The sequence below is a fragment of the Plodia interpunctella genome, chromosome 19 (assembly GCF_027563975.2).
Source record: "Plodia interpunctella isolate USDA-ARS_2022_Savannah chromosome 19, ilPloInte3.2, whole genome shotgun sequence".
Taxonomy (NCBI): Eukaryota; Metazoa; Arthropoda; class Insecta; order Lepidoptera; family Pyralidae; genus Plodia; species Plodia interpunctella.
In genome coordinates, this window is record NC_071312.1 from 4,874,277 (window position 1) to 4,900,619 (window position 26,343).

General features: G+C 35.4%; 4 protein-coding genes across 11 annotated transcripts in view; 2 read left to right on the forward strand and 2 right to left on the reverse strand.

Moving 5' to 3' along the window:
- Nucleotides 1–51: 51 nt before the first annotated feature.
- On the reverse strand, nt 52–1,411 carry LOC128678158 (dynein light chain Tctex-type 1-like). The gene is made up of 3 exons (XM_053759505.2): nt 1,160–1,411; nt 907–1,075; nt 52–248 (listed from the first exon to the last, which is right to left on the reverse strand). Exons 1-3 carry the CDS (start codon nt 1,187–1,189, stop codon nt 94–96), a joined length of 354 nt encoding a protein of 117 aa, XP_053615480.1. The 5' UTR covers nt 1,190–1,411; the 3' UTR covers nt 52–93.
- Nucleotides 1,412–1,605: 194 nt separating this feature from the next.
- RASSF8 (Ras association domain family member 8) lies at nt 1,606–8,578 on the forward strand. The gene is made up of 10 exons (XM_053759580.2): nt 1,606–1,850; nt 1,961–2,071; nt 2,144–2,268; nt 3,307–3,492; nt 3,955–4,165; nt 4,383–4,499; nt 4,745–4,947; nt 5,283–5,397; nt 6,138–6,264; nt 6,627–8,578. The coding sequence occupies exons 1-10, from the start codon at nt 1,779–1,781 to the stop codon at nt 6,725–6,727; spliced, it is 1,368 nt and encodes a 455-aa protein (XP_053615555.1). The 5' UTR covers nt 1,606–1,778; the 3' UTR covers nt 6,728–8,578.
- A 365-nt stretch (nt 8,579–8,943) lies between these two features.
- On the reverse strand, nt 8,944–13,420 carry LOC128678196 (uncharacterized protein). Its single transcript, XM_053759581.2, has 5 exons — nt 13,167–13,420; nt 12,060–12,266; nt 11,665–11,847; nt 11,102–11,221; nt 8,944–10,428 (listed from the first exon to the last, which is right to left on the reverse strand). Exons 1-5 carry the CDS (start codon nt 13,300–13,302, stop codon nt 10,106–10,108), a joined length of 969 nt encoding a protein of 322 aa, XP_053615556.1. The 5' UTR covers nt 13,303–13,420; the 3' UTR covers nt 8,944–10,105.
- An 817-nt stretch (nt 13,421–14,237) lies between these two features.
- The window catches only part of Jupiter (jupiter), a 130,370-nt gene continuing 118,264 nt past the window's right edge, over nt 14,238–26,343 (forward strand). For 2 of the 8 annotated variants that reach the window (XM_053759531.1, XM_053759532.1), the window contains exons 1-2: nt 14,247–14,460; nt 21,900–21,983. In XM_053759531.1, the coding sequence (XP_053615506.1) occupies nt 14,402–14,460; nt 21,900–21,983 (143 nt within the window). In that variant the 5' untranslated portion in view covers nt 14,247–14,401. Of the gene's footprint in view, nt 14,461–21,899; nt 21,984–26,343 lie in introns of all 8 variants that reach the window. The other 6 variants (XM_053759534.1, XM_053759537.2, XM_053759539.1 and 3 more) reach the window with 6 other exon arrangements.

Consider the following 26,343-nt stretch of genomic DNA (forward strand, 5'->3'; position numbering starts at 1 on the left):
CCAATTTATTGTGGTATGTACGCATAATTAATTTATGAAATTAAAGAGATATTTATTATGATAAATATTTAATTCATAATGAAATTAACCTAATTAAATCTGTAACGCCAAACCCCATACGCTGACGATGCAATACATAAACTTATTTTCCCAGCGAACAGTGCAGGTGGCGTCCGTTGCAATGTCCCAGTAATACGCCGCGGCTGTGTGCAGGCCCGTCCCGTTCTTCTGAGTTATTATAATCCGAACTAGGGCAAGAATATGGCTAATATTATAGACTAAGAGCTCTCGAGTCAAGGACTTTCGTTACAGTGTAAAAGTAGAAAATGTACTGTGATCACTCAAAGGCCAGTCTATAAGTAACCCGTGATAAGACTCTTTGCATAGTTGAAAAGCTCGAAATAATTTAAAATAAATGGCTGAAATACCTAGTCTCCTGCTAACGTTAAGATCTAAAAAGTGTCTCAATGGTTTTTCAACAGTAGCGCTTATGGCAGTTTCAATAAGGACTACTATTTAAACACAGGATACGATACGATAATGACTTGTGCTTAGCATAAGCGCTGCCCGCTCACGCTCTGATTGAGCAGTGAGTACTGCAGACTGCTAGGCGTATAGTATATAAATACTTTGCATAATATTATTATTCATAAGTTTTTACGAGTTGAAAATATGAATGACGGAACCGGAAAACATGCATGGTATGACGGAAGTAGCAATACCATGGAGTAATGATATAAACATCTACTTTAAAAACTGTAAAAGCGTCTACACTCTATTGTCTACTTATATCAGCAATCTGCCGCTACAGCATCTTTAATCATTGTCTTTAATGAGGATTTTAATGCTGTCAATTTTACAGTTTATAGGTGCCAACACAGTTTTATCTGGAAACTGATGACTTACGAATATATTTGAATGGCTTGTTTAGTTTATGAATTCTGGACATAGTTTTATCTGTGATGATAGCAATCCATTGTGGCGTACGGGAATGGCTATATGTGTTTCCGCCGAGACAAAGCTCGATGTTATCACGGATGATTTTTTGTATATCTTCTACGTTGAATACTAAATCCTAGAAGAAATAAAAATACCGTAAATAGTTAAAAATTTCTTCGAAAATATGCTATAGTAGAAGTAAAGCTTTATTATCTCATACCTCTTCATCATCATCTGCAGGCTGAGCCATAATATACCGCTAAATGTAGGTTTTAATGAGATGTTTCTGAAAAAAGACGAATTGATGTTACGCCCAGTCCAATGTTGGTCCAATGTGTCTACTTTTTGATGAACCAAGTCAAAAAATGTAATTTCCTTTCCTAATAGTTTTACTGTTTATCGTAAAGTGCCAGTATTAATAGATTTTAAGGAACTTCTACGAATTTATACCAAATTGTCTCTTTTATTTGAGCATGTTCCCACGTTGTTCCTGCATACTATTTAGGTAGGTAGTGCAAATACAAAGCCCGGGGACTGCTTAAAAAATAAACCTTGCAACTTCTTTTTCCAGACTATTATTTACAACAGGGGTAAAAGTTGGCTGATTTGCAGCTGTCATCATTATGTCACTGTCAAGGCGTCAAAAATGGTAGATTTCTGAACGACGAAAATTTGTCATTCTCCACTTTGGCACATAATTTTCTTTTGTGTATTTGGTATGTTTGTATCGTATTTTAGCTCTTTTTGTGTGAGAAAAAAGTCTCAGGCTGGTTAAGTAACTTTTGCAATGATGTCGTAGGCATATGTGTGATTTGAAGTGAGTGAATCCGCTGAAATTAATGGAGTTGAAGGTCTGGGTTGAAGGAATACAAAGGATTGTTTGTGGGGTCACAGAGACCACTACTTGTCAGGTCAGTATAGAAATTCTTTTGCTTGGTCTACATAATGAAGCGTGTGAAATACCAATTAGATTTCTCTTTAGTCCTTACTGCGGAATGTTTATGATAACCATGTTTTCCAGGATGTAGTTTTTGCTTTAGCCCATGCCACGGGCAAAGTGGGCAGATTCACGCTGATAGAGCGGTGGCGAAATAATGAACGTCTTTTAGCCCCTCAAGAGTATCCACTGAAGGTAAATAATTTTTTAAAGCGCGTAATAATTGTTTTTTAAATATAATTTATTAATATGATTTATTTGTTTTAGATACTAATGAAATGGGGTGAATATTCAAATGATATACAGTTCATATTAAGGAGATCAGACTCTGGTAATACACAAAAGCCACAGCCGGTCTCAAATAACTCTAGATCCCCAGTGGCAAATTGCAGGTTAGTATTTCTTCTTTTTCCTTTTCCATTCATATACATATATTGCATATTCATATTTTTGCTAAATTACACCTACATTACTAATTTAAACCTTCAAGCAATATTTAAATCATGGACTATCTTTCCTTTTTATCATATTTCTAATTAGTTTTATGACATATGTCTAATTATCATTAGACATATGATAACAATATTCATGTTGCAATTTATTGTAATACAATAAGTAATAATCATCTTCAATTTAAGAAACTTATATAAAACAATTACAAAATATACCTGTTTGTAATATTTCATCCAATAATATTAAGATATCAACATCAAGATAAAAGAAAAAGAAATACTCTGATTTAGGTCAAAGTCAGACATGTTTTGTCTCAAAATTATAAAATTGGCTGTGAATCAAACTTTGCAAGCATTTCTTTGGATTACATAATAGAGGTCTACATTTATCTATACATACTTTCTAATGTGAATTCCCATTAAGCTTTTGAGGTTAATAGGAATGTTATCTTTTACATCTTCATTTGCACTTTTTTATGTGGTGAAGTGGTTAGTCAGTTTGATGAAATGGTCAAATTAAATGTGTTATTTATCTTGTTGAGAGATAAATGTTGGTTATATTCAATGGTGTATAAACAAGTTTTTTCTCTAGACAAAATGTATGGATGTTGTGAAATGTTATTATAGTACCTATAATTATTTTTTATTATTCATTCATTTGACACCAGTGTCATCTTCATATCCTGGGGCCATTTCTTAGTTAAAGTTCTCTCAAATTATTTTTAGAGAATTATTTGATAATATAAGTACATAATACAATAATTTATTTTAATAATTTTAACTTTGCCCAGTAGTGGAACATATTATAAAACAAAGTCCTCTGCCTCTTCTCTCTGTCTGTTCACAATGAACCCGAAAAGCTACTGCAGACATATTTTTATTTGGTGTGAATCCTGAGGCAGGTTTAGGTGTATAATTTATTATGTTTTTATCTGAGTGAAGTTGGAAAGGGCGCTATAAAATAAATGATAATTTCAGTGGCCATAATGCTTCAAACCCAAATATACTAGAGAGTCAGAACTCTCCCAACCGAATGAACACCACCCCAACATATAACAATATAAATACGTCCCCTGGGAACCCAGTGGGAGTCGTCAAAGGGGTTCAGCAGTCGAAAACTCCTGAATCTGATAATACTGTGATGAAAGATGTTCCTCCGTATAGGTAAGTTCTTGTTGTTCAAATTTACATACATAGAGTATCACATCTTTACACACTACTCTTACAGGTTAGAACTAGTCAAGACTTGAAACAAGTAAAGTTTGGTTGTTTGCACACATGTAAATAAAATTGACTTTTCTAATTGTTTAAAATTTGTGTGTGTAGTGTCATAGTGTCGACCTTAAAAGGCACAATTTAGTCTAATAATTAAGCAAGACTGTATTGATGTCATATTGTAATAGCCAATGGTGAACAAAATCACTACATAATATAAAACAAAGTCGCCCTCCCCGTCTGTCTGTTTCTAAGTTTCGTCTAGTTATTTAGAAGTTAAGTCTATTATTTAGCAGTTTTTATTATTATTTAGATAATTTATTCCGGAAGGTTTATACATACATAAATGTCCAAGTGCGAAGTAGGGCCAGGTCGTTAGTAAATAAATGAAATAAAACAAAACTGGTGCAGGGAGCCGCCTCCGCCGTACCGTTCGCCGCCGCCCCCCTCCCAGCCGCACAGCAAGGCCCCGCAGCGCGCGCGCCTGTCCCCGGCCGGCCCGCCCGACGAGGACGCGAGGAGCCCGGAGGCTGTCAGCTACAACACCCAGTACCGGGAGCTCGTGTCTCTGGTCAACTACCAGCGGGAGAAGCTGTCTAGCCAGCAAGTCGATCTTATTAAGGTAATTATTTTTATATTTCGATTTTAATGCCTGCAGCCATGCTGTTCCCGCCCGGTTCTGGAAGAAGGGGCAAACCCGACTTTCACAGGGAGATATTGTGAGAATAATAGAAAAAGTAATGTCCAGTGTTAGTTACACACTCGATAAGAAAGAACGCTGCGTGATATAGACGCATCAGCTGCAAAAAGTCTATTATTAAATAAATAATAATTTTCAGTACGATGCTGAGATTGGGTACTGGGAGAACAAGGGTCGCGAGCAGGAGCGCCAGGTGGAGCTGCTGCAGCAACAGATCAGCTCCGCCGACAACCAGCTGCGCATCAGCACGGAACAAGTAACTAGTCATTTTTCTATTTATTGTGTAAAAACAAAAGTGTTAAAATTTATGTAGGTACAGCCAACATCACATCAATCTAATTATTGTCAATTACTACCGAAGTTCTATATTTATTTACTTCCAAATAATAAGCCAATTGAAATGTTTTGAATCTTGTGTTTTTGCGGGGCATTGATATGTCTGTTTACATACGCGCTGCCAATCTTACAAAATCTATAAAATATCAAATGACATCCGAACAGGTGCAAGCCCTAACCTACATAGAGGAAGAGAGCGAGCTAGTGAAACAGAACGAGAAGACAATAAAATCGGAGATAGTTCTGGTGAGATCGAAGCTGGCCAACTGCGAGACGGAGCTGCTGCAGTGCAGGAACAAGATCCGCAAGCTGATGGAGGAGATACACAACGAGCAGAGGGTTATTAACAGCAGGCAGCAGGAAAACAGGTGATTCGATTATCTCCGTGGCGTAGTTGTGTGTTGTTTGTTGGACGTCCTGGGTTCGATTCCTAGCATGGGCAAATACTGCTATTCTGGGTGTGTTGTACCTGTTTTTTCTGTGTTTTTGTCCATCGAGTTGTTGAGAGTTGGAATTTTGATTTATTTAAATTTTAAAATAGAGCAATTAAAGAGTCGACACGCTATGAAGAAGAAGAAGCTTATTATGTGCAATCAAGACTATCTTGTTTATTACGAGGGAAAAATAAATATATTTTATTTATTTATTTAAATGTTCCTTAACATTTCATAAAAGACAAACTAAATTATGAATATGTTTGCAGGCAAGCACTGGAGAGATCAATGTTAGCAGAGATGGAAAACCTGCAGAGTCAGATCCAGCAAGCCAAGCACGCCACCGAGATCAACCACCTCACTGCGGAGAATCTCAAGCGAGAGGTACTAATGCTAACTAATATTATGAATGCGAAAGTAAGTTTGTTTGTTTCCCTTCATGTTACCTCTTCGCTCTATCGACTCGAACAATCTTCTTGAAACCTATGTTTGTTATATATAAATCAAATAGTGATAGCTGTAAAATCCTTATACGATAAAAGCAACACAGAATCACCAAACCAAAATCACAGAATGAATAATGAATGTAAATAAATAAAATAAATTAATATATTAGGACAGATCACACAGATTGAGTTAGCCCCAAAGTAAGTTTGAGACTTGTGTTATGGGATACCAACTCAACAATACTATATTTTATAACAATTGCCCCGTAAACATCGAAGACCCGGGGCTATCAGAAAAAGATCGTTTCCATCATGACACGAGCGGGGATCGAACCCGGGACCTCTCGGTGCTCTGGAAGCACTTTACCACTGCGCCACCGAGGTCGTCGTCAGTTGTAACCTTCTTTCATAAAAACTTAAAATATACTTTAGCGTAAAGTATGCTTTAATTTGTTTATGAATAAGATGGTAAGGACCTGTTTCACCACTAGCTGATATGTATCTGATAGTTTATATGTATCATATCGAACAGATAGTGTTCCAAATTGTGTTTCACAAGTATTCGATAGGGTTAACTGGACAATCACATCAAACAGATTTATCTAGCGGTTAGTTATTTTGCAATATGATATTTTATCCGAAAGTGGTGAAGAGGTCCATAATCTATTAATTTTATAGGTGGGAGTGTTGGAAGATGCTATAATGGAGAAGAAGCGTCAAGTGGAGAGGTTGGTGCAGGAGATGAAGGAAGCGAACCTTCAGAGTTTGACCGGCAGTGTGGACGAACTGAGGCACCCATTAGACGGTATTTATATTACATATTTTTTAGGATTCATTAAGAGAATGTTACAGTTAGTTTAACCATTGCATTTATGTTATTTTTTTTACATTTATTGAGTAAATCTTTCAACCTACATAACTACAAAAAAAATATTGAAAATGGGAATCAATCATGCTAAAATTCACGACGGTAACCATTTTATTTGTAAATCGATGTAATACATATCATACTGAACATCATTTATTGTATTTATTATAAATTTTTAAATTATTATTATCATAGGACTATGTACCAATCGAATGGAACGATTCTCAACTCGCGTTTTTAACTTAAGCACTCGTCAGATCATTCTTCCTTTTCTCGGTGTAAAATCTTGTATATTTCAGGGTTATGCAAAGCGGGCAGCGCGCGGCGCATCATCGGGTCGCCGCGTCAGCTTGAGAACGCCGCTCCCACCAACAAGAACCCTCATGGGGTTTGGGTCTAACTCATCGCTACATGTCCTCGGTTACATTCGAGGCTGTGACGCCGCGAAGCTCGGGGTCAGCGAAAAATAACCTTGAAATTTTGAAGATTCGACTGTGATTTTACTACTTTACTGCCTTGACGTCAACCCTTTTTGGCAATGCTATTGTTGCCTATCAGCTGTCTATGCTATGTGTCCCTTAGTCGCTTCTTGCGACATCCACGGAGAGATCCACGGGAGTATATGGAGTGGACCTATTCAAGGGTCCACACGCCTCACGGATCTCCATGAAGTGGACACCACAACCGTCCGCTACTTGGAAGTCCTGGGTTCGATTCACATTAAGTATGCGGTTCTTGGTGTGTTATCCCCGTTTCTATGTTTGTGTCCATTGGACCTATGATACAGGCATACAAGAGTTGTCCATAATAATATTATTATAATATCATTGTAATACCCATAAAGCTGTCAGAATTAATTCTAGGTTCTGTAAAAAAAATAACATGCAATATCTTTGCTATACCCTAAAATTGAAACAATATCCATATTATTCATAAAATAAAAGAAGTTTGTTCTTTTCTCTCTCGGAACAATAACTAAACGTTTCTCTCTTTTCAATGCTTGACATTAAAATTAAAAAAACGAGACAAAACGAAAAATAAATATTCTGGGTCTAAACAAAGAATTTTTTTGGTAATAGATGGTATGTGTAGAAAACATCGGTCTATTCATTTTCATTTTCGGCCTATTGTAACTTGTTGATTACACGAATTCAGAAGGGATTCAAAATGAAATCATATTGTGTAAGTTTGCCTATTTGTGTATTTGCTGCCTTTTTTAGATAAATTGATGTTAAAAAATGAGGGACCTAAGTATTGGCTTAATATACTGAAGAACTTATATAGGATTGACAATACGCGTCCATGCTATGCTACAGCAACACTAGGTGCTCAATTTGCTTGGTTGCGAATTTAGATTAGTAGAGATATAGTAGTATTATGCGACCATGTGAAATAGACGCAAGTGCTGCGCCTTCATTGCGGTCTAACCTCGTTTGCCATTTTAGAAAATGATGAACAAATCTCCTGTTTAGATATTATTCATATCTTCTTATTTTATTACCATAATTATATTACATGAGATAAACAAATGTTATTTTAGTATGATTAGGTTTTGTGTTCAAATTAGTGTCATATTATTGTTTTGTCACAAAATATTATTTAGGGAGCGATAAAAATATCAGCCGATATTTTTGTCTGATACAAGTATTATCTTGTCTTGCCGTATTTAATTTTTAAGTTGTGTTGTGTGTGCTATTTAGTGAAGTGTGAAGTAATCGGTTTTTAATATCGAACTGCGCAAAGGCAGATGTAGCCAATTCAAATGTTTATTTCTGGGAAAATTGTAATATTTTCTACATTCAGAGTGAATATTAATTTGGATCAAGGTTACAAGATTGTGTTGTGGGTTTTACCATTTTGAACGCAAGTTCAGACAATGATCTTATTACTATAGTTTAGTGAATTATTTAGACAAATGGTACTATATTGTATTTTATGGGTTTCATATAAAGTAGTTGATTCTGCGTATACTTGCAATATAGAGAATAATTATATTATTGATAATAATAATCTAGTCGAAAGTTTAAGCCATTGCAATATTTTTAAACAGTAATAATTGATTATAGAAATACAAGAATCGTTGCATTTATATCGTATTATCCAGAAATTTATCAAGCATAATAGAATATAACATTTTAAATTGAGACTTGAATATATTTGTACGACTTAAGAGTAGATAATATTCTGCATGGTTACTAATAGTAGTTAGAATTGTGTATAATTCATGTACTTAATAAAGTGAAATAAATAAGAGGTTGTTTCATTTCAGAGTCGTTGGATCTCTATAGACCATTATACCTAAGGATAAATAAAATAATAAAAAGGCGCTACTGTTCTATTGTTGCCGCATAGACTAGGTAAGTAGGTAGTAAGGTTCATCAACTTATCTTGAGCATATTTGGTATCGCTATGGTAAAAAAAGTTAAATTTTGAAATTGAAAGCAATAGGTAGCTTTAATATTTCAGGATGAGCTAGCAATACTATTGGTAGGAGAATATCGATAGTCTAAAATAATATTGACAGTTTCAATTTCATTCTCTTTTTACTACTAACCAAAAAAGAGAGATATTTAAAGCATTTTTATGGGGCTTAGTTTGTAAATAAAATTCATCATGTCATTCTTAAAACTTATATTAAACTTATCAATACAAACGAATCCAACGGGAGAGCAGACTACGCGCATTTAATTCGCCTTACATTATTTACATCAATTTAAATTATGAATAAAACGAGTATCACATTGTAGGGTGCTTGCTGCATGAATGTGCGTAGTCGCTTCGCTTCTGGCAACAACTATTACAATACAACCATCATTCCTAACATCAGAACAGTACACATTGAGCTTCGGAAAGTGAGTTTATAAAGATTTGACAAGTTTGTAAAGGAAAAAAACATGTAAAGGATTTCTAATTTCCACATCACTTAAAAAATTGTATGGAATTTCTGATAGAGAGGAATATTCTTTTTTGAAGTTCAATATGTATGATAATATAAAACCGGTATTGTACAATTGAAGTTGTCAAAATGCAGGACTGCGTTAAATCCACAATAATTAGAAAATACAATTATATATACAACATCTGTTTAGTCAGAACACTGTTATTAAAATTCAATAGTTTAATAAAAATGTCCCATTTCACACCGATAAAATTTTCAACATAGAGATTCTTCTAAATAATTTATTTTCATTTATGTACTTGCATGTTGTCACTCGTAGCATACAAATTTTCACAAATTTAAATCACATTTGAAACAATAATACTCTCAAAGTGTAGGCGGACTGTGTCTGCTCTTGGATTTTAATGAGAATGCATCATTTAACTTAAATATTATCCTGTACAACTTTGTCATTACTTTTTCTTCTCTAGTGAGACCAGCATTGGACTAGAGTCGAAAAACCTTCTGTTATTTCTCCCAATCTGGCTAAAAACCAGCTTGAAGTCAGCTATGATTGCACTAGGCTGTTGTGTATCTTGTATTTTATGTTTCTCACAATATTAACCACTTGTTTTTTATGTAATGAATTTATGCATATTTAATTCATAAGGAGAGATTCTAGCTAATTACATTTAATGAAAGTAAACATCTTTGATTTCAAAGATAAATGAATTTGGAAAAGTTGTATCTGTAGCTTTGTTCGATATATCATCCAAGTCTATAAGAAAATCTGGAAAATTGCTCTGGACATGAGAAATCATCATTTTCAAAATACCAACTTTATTGCTGGGGAGCTCATAGAATTCATTCTCATTTACATCCTCTCATCGACAACAGACACTATGCCTTCTCTTCCTTTTCCCTGTTATACCGTTCCAGCTCTTTGAGGAATTGACCTTTAGGTTTCATTACGTTGGGTCTGTCTCCGCGGCACTTGGGACAGAACCACTTGCCTTTGGGTTTGGTGGTGAGCGAGACGCAGGAGAAGTGGAACCACTCGATGGGGCAGAGGTCGTTGTCGCAGAGGATCATCTCGCCGAAGGAGATCTGGTCGCAGAGGCAGTAGCGGGGCTCGTCGGGGTCGATGGCGTCCGCTTCCTCCGGCGGGGTCTCCGAGCGCTGCGCCGCTTGGCGCGCTTTGCGTTTCTTCTTCTTGCCTATGCCTGTGGAAGGATATACATATTTCTTACATTTGTTGCATGCATGAGTGTGACGCACCGAAAACCGGGGTAAAGACACAAAAAAAAAAACTTATAGTTTCGATTCAGCTGTGGTATAAGACTGGCCTGCTTTTTAACCTTCAAGGTAGGTTTAGACGGAGACTATTTTCAGCCGCCTAAATTACGGCGCCTAAAAAGGCACAGAATATTACTTTCGGCGCCATTTTTTAGCAAATATATAAAATATTTAAATAGGCGCGGGGACAGCGAGAGACACTGGCTGAGGTCACTGGCGCCAAAAAATAGGCGCGTGTTCTATTCCGTGCCAGCGCTGGTATGCCGCTAAAAATGCCGCCGAAAGTGTTTATTTTATACGGTGCCTTGTTTAGGCGGCTGAAAATGGTCTCCGCCTAAACCTACCTTATGTACGATATCCGCGGGTACACTACATATACAACTAATTCAGGAAGAGCGAAATATTGCCAGCCAATTTTTATAAGGAAAAGGAATGGCCTGTTGGTCATCATGCTGGACTGCTACACTAGAGGTCCCAGGTTCAAACCCCGGTTAGGTCAAATATGGGAAGTAATTTTTTTCAGATCAACTTTGGTTTTATATGTTCATTTATGGTATAAAATTGTATTGTTGAGTTAATGTGTGATGCATATTTATTCACCTTTCTTCTGTTGCGTGTTTTGCTGCGGACGCTCGCTGTCGCGCTCGCTGGAGTCCGCGCCGTCGGTGGCTGCGCCGGCGCCGGTCCGTGACCGCCGCGCGCGCTTCGACCACCTTTCACCTGATTATCGGACAAATCATAATTACGAACATACTAACTACACAATAGTTATATTTATTTATAGGTTTCTGTGCAGTACATATAAATATTACAGGAAACCATATACAACAAAATCAAGTACAAGGGTTTTACTTATGAAGTGGTAGTAGAAGACTGGAGTGTCGTATAAGTGTGTGATATATGCATATTTTCATTTCAGAATCACATTTTATGCATTTTTTTATAGATTGTTTATGTATCCCACTGCTGCCTTTACTGTTTTATGCATTTAGGAAGATTTTTATAAACACAAGAAAATGGTCACCTGTTGGTTGGAAGAGACTACATAGGACAAGTTTGCAGTTGCCTGTTGTTACTTCTAATTTCTTAACTTTTTAAATTGTATTACGTGCAATAAAGTTATTTCAAACAAACAAGGAAATCTTGGTATAAAATTGTCATACCTCCACTCTTGTCCTTATCTACTTTCTCTTTCTCCTTGTCCGCCCCTCGGTCGGGCGGCGGCGGCGGGGCGGCGTGCGGCGCGGGGAGCGGGGAGCTGTCCTTGTCTCCGCCCCGGTGTGACTCCGAAGGCGCGGCGGGCTCTTCTTTCACTGTGCCATTTGTGTTCACGTCCAGGCATGATACTGTTGACATATTTTGTTAATATTTAGTGGATCACTTTTACAAGGGATTAAGAGTATAGAGGATTTGACAGAATCGTGGCAATTAAAAATGGCTATGACAAACCCTTGATTGCAAGGTATCAAGACAATGCACTAATAACACAATAATTGTTGTCTGTCAATAGGTAAGGATTAATAAGATAAGCAACACAAAATTTGGAACTAGAACTCACTAAGTTTCTTCCTGTCCCCGTCTAGAGATCTCTGTTTGTTGTCAATGAGGTCTTGCAACAGTTGTACCACTTGCAGCTTCTCATCTCCTATCTCCTTGGCAGCGACCAACGCTGCTTGCAGTCTCAGGGCTGCTCGGCTGCGGCGGCGCTCCTCTGTGTTGGGCCCGATGCAAACTGTCAGGTGGTTTTCAGCATCACGGAGACATTCTAAAATAATAATGATTATTGTTAAAAATAATTTATTAATACCCAACAGCTTTTACTGAAATAATTATTTATCATTTAATTTAATATAGAACTGGTGTACTCCAATTTTCTGAATAAAATATGATTTGGTTTTATTGTTTTTAAAATAAACCTATTTTATTAAATAAACTTCATAATTATAATTCAAATAAGTATGTTTATTAAACATGGGCTATGTTTGATTCTTCAAAAAAATATATAGTAAGATATGTTGTGCCATTAGGCAGAAAATTATCTATATGGTCTAAATTATAGATATTATAATCTCATTTTCAATTTATTTCCTGTGTTGGGTGTGAATATTGCTAAAAGGAGTTCTAAACACCCAGTAACAAGATATTTAACTTATGAGCAAGCATTTTTGCTCTGTCATTTTAATTCAATTTCTTCTGATCTGACTATTGGTTAGGAAGACTAGATATGAAAACAGGAATTTTCTAATTTGTATAGCAAAATGTTACATGAACTGATGTTCAATTTATTGAATAATCATAGTAAATCATATTATGTTATGACTGTTACATATATCTGTACATTACATAGGTAGCTTTTGATTTTGCAAGTCAAGATGGTTATGATAAATTTGTCAGCATTTATTGTTTCACCAATTTTTGTGAAACATGTAAGATGTGAAGCTTGAACACCGTATTGGGATGGGACTACTGAAACATGATGTTATTTTGGTCCAGAACATCAAAATTATATCCATACGTATAATGTATGCATATGTAATGTACATGTAGACGAATGTCAAAACAACATTTTCAATGGTGTTCCATGAATTACATATAATGTTTATTGTATTGTGGACTATGTAATATTGAAGTATACCTTTAGAACAAGTGGAAATATATGAATTACCTCTGTATGTTACGTCAAGCTCACGCATACGCGATAAATGTCGTTGCAGGTCATTCGGAAGATTTTCGACACAATCCAAGTAATTTTCTACATACGTTGCTGAGAGCAACGCCTCGGTAGAAGTTTGACTCAACATGGTTAAGATTTTAACACAGTTTTCATTATCATAAAACGTTAGAACGCAAAATAATTTACTTTCAAAGCGAATAACAAGTTCACTACGCTCGGCCAACAGCCGTCAAGTCAAGCTTCTATCGTTCAGAAACTACCATTTTGTTTTTTTTTTTTAGCTGTCAGAAAATTTATAAAATTATTTTAAATTTTTGTACAAATTGTAAACACTACAATTTAATCCTATTTTCTAATTTTCGTATAAATTTAAAATTCGATATATATATGAATATAGGATGGATGTACATATTTTTGCCATAATTATTTTCTGTTTACTGTTCTTGTTTGCTACCTACTTTCGAAAGATGGCGCTAGTAGTAGTACTAATTTATTTGGTCTGCTATTTTTATTAATCATGTTTTTTTTCCACGTTTGCATTCCAGGTACTACGCCTAAAAGCCTGGAATCTACTTAAAATAAACAATAATATTTTGAAGATTTGTCTGTGGTTTTACCATCGGCCACCTGGCTGACGTCAACTCTCTGAGGAAATGCTGTTGATTCTCAGCTGTCATGGCTTCTGTAAGGGTATGAAGTTGTGTTGTTTGTCCTATTCCAATGCGGAGGCCACGCGCTGCAATTGATTACCATACAACTACCAACTACCTATCCATCATAATATGCCTTGATAAATACCATACAAAGCCTCCCATTTATTTAAAATAAGATTTATATTTATATACTTACCTAAAACGAAATTGTTTTATGGCCGCTCGCTCCCACAATAGGAAGCAAATGAAGTCATAAACTTAGAGATCTAAACTAGAGCTAGAATATTTGTTTTAGGACAAAAAGGAAGTTATAATTCAGCCTAAAGTACGAGTCGAGGCTGAACACGACACCTACATACATTATCGCCCACGACGATTTTACCATAAAACTCTTGAGTAAAACGGCAGTATACAATATTATCCCAACATACTGGCACGCAATATTTATAACAACATAGACATTTATCACTTATGACATAGTCAGTCAGTGTAACATTATTTTGTAGTTTTTTTTATAGTGGATCTACAAAATTAACAGTAAATTAGGAAGTGATATATAGTGCAGTGTTTCCAATGTCATCTACACTTATTTTTGTCGGGTTGCCGGAGGACTCCAAAAGCTCCATATCAAAGTAAGTTCTATCCATTTTTCTACAGGTTTTAGGTAGGTGGGTACCTTCCTAAAACCAGTAGGACAAAGTCCCATACGATACGATATCCATCTGAAATCGAATGTACAGTTTTGTTGAATTTTGGTTTTCCGCAATCACCTTCATATACTTTAGTACTTTTACTTACTAAATCAAATGCTGTCTTATAACTGCATTTATTGAAATAGAAAATCAAACGGGGAGCGACTGCCGCAATGTCTGTAGGATGTAGCTGAAATGGATAATAAGGGAAAAATGCAAAAATAATAGGTATTTTATCAAAGTGAGATGACAATGCCGGACGGCGTTAGAACAGACCTACTGTAGTAATAATTGGTTTTGGCAAAATACTATAATTAGCTGTGAACGTCAGGATTCTGGATAGCTTTATGTTCTTATTTCAGCTTCATTCTTCAAATCTGTTTAAGAGATTAGCGCATGTTCGCATGTTATTTCACCAACAACCGGACCGGAAGGGATTGTCAGTTTGTGATTCTCTTACAACACAAAGCGTTGATAAGCAAGGATTGATCACACTTTAATGGTATTAAATAGACGGATATTAAGACACGGCTAGCCTATATTAATCAAACTACCCCTTTATGGGATTTGGTTGTGAGGCAAATTTTATCACCAGCATTAAAATTTGATAGGTTTTATTTGAATGCTCAAGTTAAATGTAAGAACAATAAATTTTCTCCATGTTAAAATTTTTGAAGAAAGCGTTTAAATTGTATCTAAGTACACTATTGTAAACATGATCGCATTATACCTACTAAGGTATATTTACAAAAGTTTAATTTTAAAAGTAAAGATTTTTTTTTTCATTTTCTTGTGGGCAGATATCCTGTTGGGCAGATGCTTTGACATCTAGATGTTTATTTAATTCAATTGGACAAAGTTGTAAAATTCTTGCAATAATTAACATAACTTGGAAGATACGTCCTCGTCGCTCGAAACATTAAAGGAAATTTACTGAAACTGAGAATATTGATGAGATGTTTCATTTATCTCAGGTGCCTATGTAGTGGTGCTCATTTCATCATCAACATCAACTTTTACCGGTGTGGTCTAGCCTTTAGTCTTATAGTTATATCTATATCTATATTATAGTATACCTACGTCATTTGAGTTAATTGGACGTGTAGGCTGGTCCAGATTTATTCCATCACCTCGTAGGCGGCGCTGGCGCATTTGCCTTGGCTCTTCCAATTAAGGTAAACGACTGTGTTTACGCTCAAATGTTACATTTGCTCAAATTTGGAATTATTGGGCAATGTTTATGTTGTGTCCTGGCAAGTACATAATTGGCGTTGAAACTTTGTGCATTGTGCTTTGTTGTGGGTCCTTTTAAACTGTAGTTCCAGGTGTCTCCAAGTCATAACAATTTCGAAATGCTTACAATAGGTTCTGTAGTTTCCTTTGGTTTAACAGACGAGCCACATTTCGAGCAATTGGCGATTTTCAGTGTATTGTGGTACCTAGCTTTTATTTACTGTCGTCTCCTACAACAGTATTGTATACATGATTAGCTAAGGCTATCTTCTTTATTCAGGTACGATTTTAGGAGTTTCTATGGCTAGTTGAAGCCATTTGTTTTTCTTTGTCATCAATTAACTTCTTAAACCCATCATTATTGCCAGCATTCTATGATGTCGTCGTGATTCCCTCCGTCAATACATACATATACGTCAATAACATAATCTTCATAGTTTATGTTATTTTTCCTATAGCACGTGCTTAGATTATAAATAAAAAGTTGCCGATTCAAAAAGCAGTTGGACTGCAACAGACTTTTTGATACTTCGACTCGCTTAGTCGCGTCTCGTGCAATGGCGCACAAACAAACAATAGAATTGCACCCTTCGCTAGAGAAAATTAGTGTTTTGTAAGTGTTTGAGCAGAATTACTATGAGAGCGTTATCTGGACGCTATCGTATGCAGCAATTGATTTTGTTTTGAATTTGCAATTCTTTCATATCGTGAAATTAATGAGCCGTTTGTGTTTGCGCTTGCTGCGGACGAGAATAGATGTTAATCGAGTTCTTATTTGGTTCGTAACAATAACATAAAGGCACCAAAAATAGGTCATAAAGCATGTCAGTGCTTTTATATGATTACACAGGTATACTTGGTTACTTGGTTGTACTTTCTAATACCTATAAAAAGATATAGGCTTCATAGTTGGATCAGATGGGCAACTACGTTGCTATATAATTCTTTAAGGGTTCTGGTTTTTTACTTTTGAGGCACGGACAACACAAAAAAAACGATATTTTTTCTTCAAAACATAAATGCTGACATTTTTGGAAACAAGCGGACAGAAAGTATTTATTATTAGGTATTATGCTATTTTAAAACTTGTGTCCGTTTTAAAGGAAATATACCTACCTATATAGACACAGATAACAGATCGGAAGGGTTAAAACTGTGGGTTGAAATGATTATACCCGATACCGTCGGTTGAATTAGCGAGCGCACGCGCAGGGCTTCCCGGAACGGATCCCTTTACCCTGAGCCGCGGTGATCCTATTAACCACGCAGTAACTGCACACTGCACGTCTGCCTTCATGGATTTGATTTCAATATAATGCCAGACAGCATAATCCCATATGAATCATTCTGTGTCTATATACGAAACTAGAAGTGATAATGCAGTTGAGGTAGCAGAATTTTTACGAGCATGATAGATGATGATGAAGCGAAGTTCATATGTTACATATAAGTATTATTAGCTAAAGTGTGGTTAAGATTATATATATATATATATATATATATATATATACAGTCTAGTGATTCATTCATCCTGATTTCTTTGTAAAACCTACTACGTTGATAACCTATTATGTTGATCTGTTGTTCATTGTTTGTGGTACATTTGCGCCAGAGGTATCCTTTCCAATTTGCCTGTGGATCGAACCTGTCTCCGAATATCATTTCTATGTTAGCCATCTGCTTAAATCCTTGGGATTATCAGAGTAGTATCTGTACAAACTTGTACAATTGAATAAATAAAATTTCATAACCAACAAGGATATTGAACTTTGCAAGCCGGCGCGGTGTCTTGTCTTGTGTTTTTTTTCATTTGCTCTGGCACAAAGCAGTTTTGCGGTTCAAGAAGTTTCCGCGAAGGCGATGCGACGAAGTGACAGTCACGCACGAGCTGCGCGCGCCGACACAATGGCGGCACACCCTCGCGGAAGCTGTACCTATTACATGCTCCGCTACTCCTCGCCATGTCTGCGGCCCTGGTACTCCCGATGCTAACCAATAACACCTGGCTTATTCACAACCGCTATTTATGATAAATAGACCACTGCTAATCAAGATATTCGAACAACACGCGAGAATATGTTAGTCTTATCTTCCGGTAGCACTAATTGCGTAGACCACTTTCAGTATTTTCTCAATGTGCAGGTGGGAGCCGGTTAGGTTGGTAACGTGAAATCATTATATTCATTCAGTATCGTTGGTTCAACGATGTTCTTGATCAAAAAACCATTGAAAAAAACAAAAATGAAATAACATTTTACTATTTTAATTATGCGTGATTTAAGCATTAGGTACTTTTATGTAAACTGGTTTACCAGGGGTTTAAATGGAAAAGCCGGTTGCAAGTGTTAAAAACCCTGATTTCTAGCCAAGCAAAGTGTACAGGAGATTAAATTTAGATTTAAAAGGAAAAATTTAAATATAGAAACCTCTACTGGTTTAAGCTCTCTTCAATCGGCCAATGCTTGCTTAGGTATCTATCTACCTATTGTAATTTTATTCCATTTTATAAAACCTATGAACAACATTTTTATATTATGACCGACTTAATTTCCTCCAGCTCCGAAGAATGTGTTTTTGATTGTTTCTCTGCCCTTTCCTTTACGATTTCTGTTAATTAAAGGGTTCGATGCAGACCATAAAGGCAGATAGTGTCAATTAGAGGCTTTGGCTACAAAATAATGAGAAACAGAAATACAATTGACTTCTTTCTTTCTTTACATCTCAATATTGATAACTTCATCAAAACGAAATAAAGATTATTTTCATTCATCTTTTATGAGCGAAAACAACTAGGTAAGGTAGGTATAGAGGAAAAGCTCCATATAGGTAAAATGATTATGAATAGTCGTATACTGGAAAATTGACTAAACTTTTGAACTTTGCACTGTATGTAAATGTTGGTAGTTTTTAGCTAAATTATACGTGTTTAATCGACGCGCGCGGTGTCTGTTACTTTATTAGTTTGTGCTATAGCGATACGCTTTGTTTATCCCCGTCCAAAGGGAACAAATTAGTGGTATGGGTTATCTTTGGAATTTTATGATGTACAAATTGTTTCTTAATTCGTATGTAGGCCACTAGATGCAGGCATGGCTTAGAAAGTATAAACGGTGCACTTTTCCTTCATAGATATCTCGTCCCGATGTTAACAACTATTGATGTAGATAGTATTTATCTTTGATTGCTATAATTGGCTTTGAAACAGAGTTTTAAAAACAATTTATACATCAAAACATTCACATAACTTCGACCATAACTGAAAATCATTTATATAAATGTTTAACTAAATTTTCAAAAACTTGAAAACAGTTGTTAGCAACGTTGATCGATTTTCTAGAATACTTATGAAATCCTATGAATCTCAACTGAAATTTCAGAATTAGGTAACTTTTCCGATCAAACTAGTTAATATTAAATGCGTGTGCCATTCGTTTACGGGAATATGAGTGTGCCCGGCCTCAGGGCTAGCGAAGACACAAACAATTACGAGCCTGTCTCGTCTGTAATGGATACAGATTATATTGGTGAAATGACGCTCCTATGTACAAGAACAGGTACAAGCGTTGACAAAATAGGCTGTTTAAACATATTTTATTGTCTACAAAATAAGATTAGTCATTCTTCCGCAGGCAGATTATGTACAATAAAATGGATATTGCATTTTGCCAAGAGATATAATAAGGCATTTTACAGGGAGACAATAATGTACAAGTTATACAGATGTTATTAAAATTGAAAATCTTAATTAATTACCATATATTTTCAGCGGATTTATTGTGCGAAATTGTGAAATTGACTTCTGACAGTTTTATGATATACATTTTAAAACAATCGAAATGTGTTGTTATTTACCACCACAATAGATTTTTTTCGTAAAGTTTATGATTTCGTAAACATTCAGTGTTTTCTTGTTGATAATTTTTTTTCAAATTAACTAACACTTTATCACATGACATGGCCCACGTTACACTGACATATTTAGCTGTAAACCAACAGTAAATATATTAAATTTACATTCAAAAATAATCTACTTATGTTTGTTCAAATGTAAAAGATGAATTGCAATTCTTATTTTCTTTAAACCTGTACTTTTCATACTTTATTACGATTATCAGTCAATGACATTATTTTACTGCCCTTCTTTGTACCTATGTGTTTTTTCGTTGTGCAATAAAGAATGTACAAAATTACAAACAAATAGCACCAATCTCACACATTTTATACCTATTTCTAAATCTATGTTCGAGTCACCTGTTTCTCCTCAAATATATAGTAATAAATAATATAGTATACCGTGCGTGATGTGAAACTTTACAGCAGTATAACAAATTAAGTAGTTACAGAGTCAGTGTGATAGACCGCCATTATAATTTTATTGGGGACTGTACACGATCGCCCGTGGCGGCAATTCGTACGGACACTTGCGTGGGCGCAGACGAACGGACAGTCTCCTGGGAATTAGTGAAATCAATACTGTACTGATGAAGTAAGGAATCGAAATACTTTACCATCATCATTTAAGTCCACTGATGGACATAGGTTTTTTCAAACGATTTAATTCTTGGTTACGAGATAAGGATACGTCCTGGGGCCATTAACGTTTGCGATCAGTTTTTTTCCTCGCTAGGAAAGCGATTTAGATATTTTCAGAAATAGGGAAATTCAGAAGAAGGAAGTATCTTAATAAATCAGCGTTATCTGTTGATTCCTCTGATTTAGTTTTCAGTTCGTCAAACTTTCTATCAAGATAAGTAAAGATAACTAATTATGTCAATTTCAGACTCATAAGTCAAAATTAGTACTTTATAAATTAGTTCAAAAGGGAGTTATCATTTGTCACATTTGATTGCACGCCTACATAGGATACTTAATGTAAGTTTATTCCTGGTATCGAGTATGAGTTACATAGGTTCGACAGTGTTCAATACAATTGATAATGTTGACAACATAGCTTGACCTACAATCAGGACATATTTTTAGGTTTGGATATCAAGCAGTTTATGCATAAGCTAACTCAAAGTAGTTTTCTGACATGAAAGCCGAAATTTAGAGCGATTTACTTCGCAGTCGACATCCTTTGTTTTCAGACCATATATATGGTCCTCCAAATAAATAAGACAAAATGATATGCATTGTTGTTCTACCCCGCTAGATTAATTGAAAATAGATTATGTAAAAATATAGACGTTGATTAAATAAAATTGAATTTCGAATGATAATATTGAATCGGAAATTGAAAAGCAACGAACACAAATGACGAGGTATAGATTGTAGGGCCTGGGGGTGGGCAGTAGCGTGCAACCGCAGGCGGCCGGGCTAACAGCTTATTACAAGCGAAACTGGCCAGAGTTGCAGCCGTGCTGCAGCGAATTACGTTGTAGCAAACACGGAGGAAAGCTGGCCAATTGATTTTAATGATTAATAAGTGTTTTTATAGGCATATATAATTACGTATGACCGTTGGCGTCTTAGACAGCACTGTACTACTACCTAGACCGCTGATATTTACTGAAAAAACGTGACACGTTGGTGATGCACGAATTTTGATAGTTGTAGTTTGTAGTTACTTGAATGTTTTTCCAGACGTCTTAGCTCACTAGCTAAGAGTTTACATTACTACATCACTATGCAGTAATGTAAACTTAGTTTATAACCAATCATACTCTGATTCCGCATTTAATATGGTAGAAGATAAAAAACATATATTGATATATGTTACTTATGTTCTATGTTCAAACATGTTTGTATTTTTATAGGTTTATTCGTATAGTCATGTTATAGAGTCGTTATTTTTAGAGGTTGATATCGTGTCTAATCGAATGTCTATTTGAAGGCGTTCCTTCCTGATTTGCACTACAAATCATTTCTAGTAGTTATATATTTTTTTTCCTTTGAAGTAGATTCGAACAGAAAATAATTTTACAACTTTAAGTTTATTACTTTATCCTCACCTCATCATATATTTCCTTACCTTCCCCAACAACAACCTGCAAACTTTGAAGCCGACCTACTTGTCTTCGCTTCTTCCAGATTACCATCACCCATCATCAAATATGCAAACTTTATCTCCTCTTTTGCATAATTTTGCCTTCTCTACCCTTCCTTACCTATCCTTACCTACCCTTACCTACCTCTTTACCTTCCAGGCTCCCGTCGACCACCACTAGCAGCGACCTGCAAACTGTGGAGCTGGAGGAGCTCAGGGTTCCCAGCAGCTCTGCAGCTATACGGTAACATAGAACAACTATTTTTTAAACAACTAGCCACTTCGCACTGTGTCATTCATGTATGTATAAACCTTCAGCAATAAATTGGATAAATAACAGTGCAAATTGCATTAAAATGCTTGGCTAAAAATAAGAAAACTTATTTACTATGTCGCTACATAATATAAAACAATCGCCCGCCTGCAATGGTAATGCCAATAAAGGAGTCTTATGCAGATATACATTATCACCGAACTTAGACAAATGCCGATTCGAATGCGAAGTTTATATCAGTGCTTCTATTTACTGCAAGGAAAAACTAGCGATGTACGACGTAACCGCCGAAGATTGGCGAACTGTTTGCCGATAGTATATAATAGCCAGATTAGCCGGCATCAGGCCCGCTCGCATGGATTGCAGATGAGACAGCATATACTTACTCCTCAGTAAAATAATATGAATTTTGTGTGGCTTGTGCGCGATTACATGCATAATCTGTGGGTGCAAAAGTGTGAATCATTCAAAGGTCAATATTAAAAGTAATTTTATTTAAAAATAGCAACTGTTCTTTCTGTTCAGATTAGTGTAATTACATCGTTATAAATACGACGCTAAACAGTACATCCGTGCGTTTATTACTAACTTTAATTTATTCATTTAACATAACTTTTCTCCGTTCAAACTAAGTCTATTGAATTAAACTACTGTTTATTATATTTTCTGATATTTATTTAACTACTAGTGTAGTACCAGTGAAGTGGTGGCTATTAGAAATCGTAAATTATATTTATTAACAGCTATAGCGCCACTAAAGTTTTGCAGTAGATTATTTATTACTGCAATGAAGATCTTTCTCACGTGTGTATTCAACGACATTGTACCGTGGTTACCCAGATATTATACCTACTTTATCATCATAACTTTTATAGGTTATCTGTGTACATTGGCTCTAAATTAAATCGTTAGTAAGCAAGTACCTAAGCATACCATAGACAGAAATAAACTTTTTTCATTTGTGTAGAGAACAGATGATAATGATTTCGTAGATCATCAAAAGTATTTAATAAACGATTTTACATGGATAAATGTTTGATAATCATCATCAATTTTTGTTCGCATTTGTCCCATAAATGATGATTTGGACCATTAGACTAAAGTTGTTGTTTTAACAGCCCATGAAAACGTAATTGTGCTTTTTTCGAGCACTTGATCTTTCTTCAGTGTTAAATGTGTTTTGACATTTCACATAAATAAGATTTTAATATTATTTCTTTTGATTATGTCTAAGTACATTAAAAATTAGGTAATCATTGTCTTATTTAATTTATGAAAGTTTTTCATTTAACTATGCCTTAACATGAAAATCAGGTCTGTTGAAAAGTCTACCTATTTACGTACCTATATTTCTTTAATGAATTCCCTTATATTGTACCTGTTGTCATATCCTATATTATGTATTTATTAGATTGTGGCGATTGTTTTACAAATTTTGTGAAAATATTTTTCCATATTTTTTGCGAATAGGTAGGTACTATTTATTTACCTCATTCTAGTTTTATAATTTTGTAATCAGGATTACATAGGTAAGTAGAAGCACGTGTGTGACATTTCGTCGTCCTAGGGCGGGCCTGTCTCCACGTGGTACGTCTCCCTATTTATGCCAAACTACGATCGATTGAACAAATATTGTTCACGTGATTGATGACTTCTAAAGAAAACGCGAGCATTGTATTAGTTTTGATTGTTGGCGGTCTAAAAACCTACTTGCGAATGGTCCATATCATTATTGCAGTAGTAAACGACCTACTTTGTGAAGTAAAATTAGTCGTATCATCGATTGGAAGTTCAAATTGCTTGTAAATTTGTAGATGTTGTTTTCGGTATGGTTGCGAGCAATCAAGTGTCCGCGAGGGTATTTGCTACTGCAAAACATAGCAACATATTTATATTTATAAATAACATATGTAGTTTATAATAACACGACAGATGAAGGTTAGAAACATCTGAAATGATAGATCTCCCCTTGATTCCTAGAAATATTCTCATTTAAAATTTATAGTAATTATAATAATTTGGGAATCATCGTTTTATTGTGACAATTTTCAAAATTTTAATTTTAGCAATATCCTGGACCCTTCTGACCCAGCAACTAAGGTCCAAATAGTTACGTATGTGTATATTGAATTGAATAAATTATACCTACTAAACACTGGAAGGAAGCCTAAGAAATGATAACTACTATCTTGTAATGCTTCGCATTTGCTTCGCATTTGCTTATGAATTCACTTTCATTAAAGTACAGTGCAAGTTGAAAATTGTTCTTTAGCTGCAAAGGAAATTACGAGCGGTGTTTCTACGATATGGACACAGATACAGAGACAGATACCTGTGGAAGTGAAGTGTTAGCTAGCTTGCTTCTCCTCTAATTGAATAATCTCTTCCTGTGCAATTAAAAAGTCGTTAATTTGTGGAGAGAGTAAAAGTCAATTGGGTCGGTATTCGGGGCCCGCGGTAGGCAATCATTATTGTAACGGATACCTCTCATTACCCTTTGGGAATGATTAGCTTTTTATAATCATTATAATCATTACTAGTGCATTTTTAAGCAACATTTCATACATATTCTTGAGCACTTACGTGTGTGTTAGCAATGTTATACTTAGGTATAATCTCTCTTTGCTTAATATTTATGCATCTGCATTGATTATATCGTGTTCAGATCGTGTTCTTTTATAAGTCAACCCAACTGCTAAATTTTACATCCTCGTATCTGGCAAAATGGTATCTTCAGGGCAAGTTAATTTTCTCATTGTTATCTCCAGTCCGCTATAATGTTATGCCCCTGTCTCGTGTCACATTATAGAAAATTTATGGGCGCCAGGAAATATTTAGAAAAGTTCGTAATGTGGCTAAATAACTCGCATTTTGCGGCCGCTAGTCGTGACCTGCTCCTGCGCATGCCCTGATCAACTAAGCCTCAGGATTTATGTATAGAGTCATTTACAAATAGAAAACAGAATATGAAAAACATTTACGTTGTGGGAAATCCTTTGCACGCATTCGTTTAGATAGTATCCGATAGTATTTGATTTTACACCTGTTACTTAAATCAACATTTTATCTATATTAGTATATGTACATATCATTTAACACATTACTCTCATTTAGTATTTTGTTCTCTTATAGGTATTTAATTATTAGATGGTTAGCTGAAATTGGTCAATCAGAGTCAATATAATATTGACCCTATGTCTGAATGCGCATCAAAATTCTCTCAATAAAACATACTTACATATAATATAAGGATTTTCATTGAATATTAGGTTTGTTTTCTTAGGATTATGGCTATTATTTCGTGGCTAGATAAAAATTTATTCTTTATCTATTATATTTAGGTCTGTGGGCAGTAACAGTTTTGTTCCGTGCAGTGTTAGATCATTTTATGCGATCTGCAATGATTGCCAAACTGTCTCGGTCTCTCATCATCTCGAACCACAGACGCATTGTATGCGCGACAAATGCAAATGAACGCTGTTCTGGTCTAGTATTAACTGGATCTCTATAATTCGAGCATATCTACAATGTAGTGCCTATTCGATATCCCAAAAATGGTCCTTCAAAATGTATCTACGTAGGGTTAGTTTCGCCCTAAAGCTATTTAGCAAATGAAGTTTTTAATAGTCCAATTTAAAGAAAAAATATAACACGGTACATAGACGACACAAAGTACAACGTACGAATCCCTTTATTGGACCAAAGGAAAGTAACAAGGAACAAAAATAAAGAGTCACAAGTTACGTCAACCGCGGGTGTTGTTCGATAACCATATGTAGCGAACGGCATCTATTTCTGTTTTCGAAAGGCTAATTCCGCGAAAAGGTTCAACAACAATTTTTCATAATAAAATTAGTAAGTTCGACTGGGCCCTGTACATGAGGTCTGATGGTCATTTTGGTCGAATCTTGAAGGTCCAAATGGTACTAACGCGCTGTTCTAACCCTTGAATATATATGAGCCCGAAGTTGTTTTACAATACATTACAAAGTACCCAGTGATCGCCGCACTTGTTTCGCACCAGGCGTGACGTCACGAGCGCATTGAATAATACATGCAGAGATATGAAGTATTCAGTAGTTCTATTTCATGTGAATAAATGTTGACTCCGATTTGGAAGAAGTAATTTTATGATTAAAACTATACTATGTAATATTTACAACTTTATATGATGACAATCAAGATTTTATCTAGTAGGTAAATGATTAAAGAAGGGTATATCCATATGAAATCCATGTCCATACTAATATTATAAATGTCTGATCCGTTTTCACGGCTAAACTGCTGGTCCGATTTTGATGAAATTTAGTATGCATGTAGGAGTTAGGCC

What these genes read in the sequence shown, in the direction of transcription:
- LOC128678196 (XM_053759581.2), bottom strand. Translation starts at nt 13,302, where the DNA reads ATGTTGAGTCAAACTTCTACCGAGGCGTTGCTCTCAGCAACGTATGTA. An exon ending in AGATAAGGACAAGAGTGGAG is followed by an intron (nt 11,222 to 11,664) that starts GTATGACAATTT and finishes TCCGATAATCAG; the next exon opens with GTGAAAGGTGGTCGAAGCGC. An exon ending in AAACACGCAACAGAAGAAAG is followed by an intron (nt 10,429 to 11,101) that starts GTGAATAAATAT and finishes ATCCTTCCACAG; the next exon opens with GCATAGGCAAGAAGAAGAAA.
- LOC128678158 (XM_053759505.2), bottom strand. Translation starts at nt 1,189, where the DNA reads ATGGCTCAGCCTGCAGATGATGATGAAGAG. An exon ending in CTGCAGATGATGATGAAGAG is followed by an intron (nt 1,076 to 1,159) that starts GTATGAGATAAT and finishes TATTTCTTCTAG; the next exon opens with GATTTAGTATTCAACGTAGA. An exon ending in CAAGCCATTCAAATATATTC is followed by an intron (nt 249 to 906) that starts GTAAGTCATCAG and finishes TTCTTGCCCTAG; the next exon opens with TTCGGATTATAATAACTCAG.
- RASSF8 (XM_053759580.2), top strand. Translation starts at nt 1,779, where the DNA reads ATGGAGTTGAAGGTCTGGGTTGAAGGAATACAAAGGATTGTTTGTGGG. An exon ending in TCCCCAGTGGCAAATTGCAG is followed by an intron (nt 2,269 to 3,306) that starts GTTAGTATTTCT and finishes TGATAATTTCAG; the next exon opens with TGGCCATAATGCTTCAAACC. An exon ending in AAAGATGTTCCTCCGTATAG is followed by an intron (nt 3,493 to 3,954) that starts GTAAGTTCTTGT and finishes AAACTGGTGCAG; the next exon opens with GGAGCCGCCTCCGCCGTACC.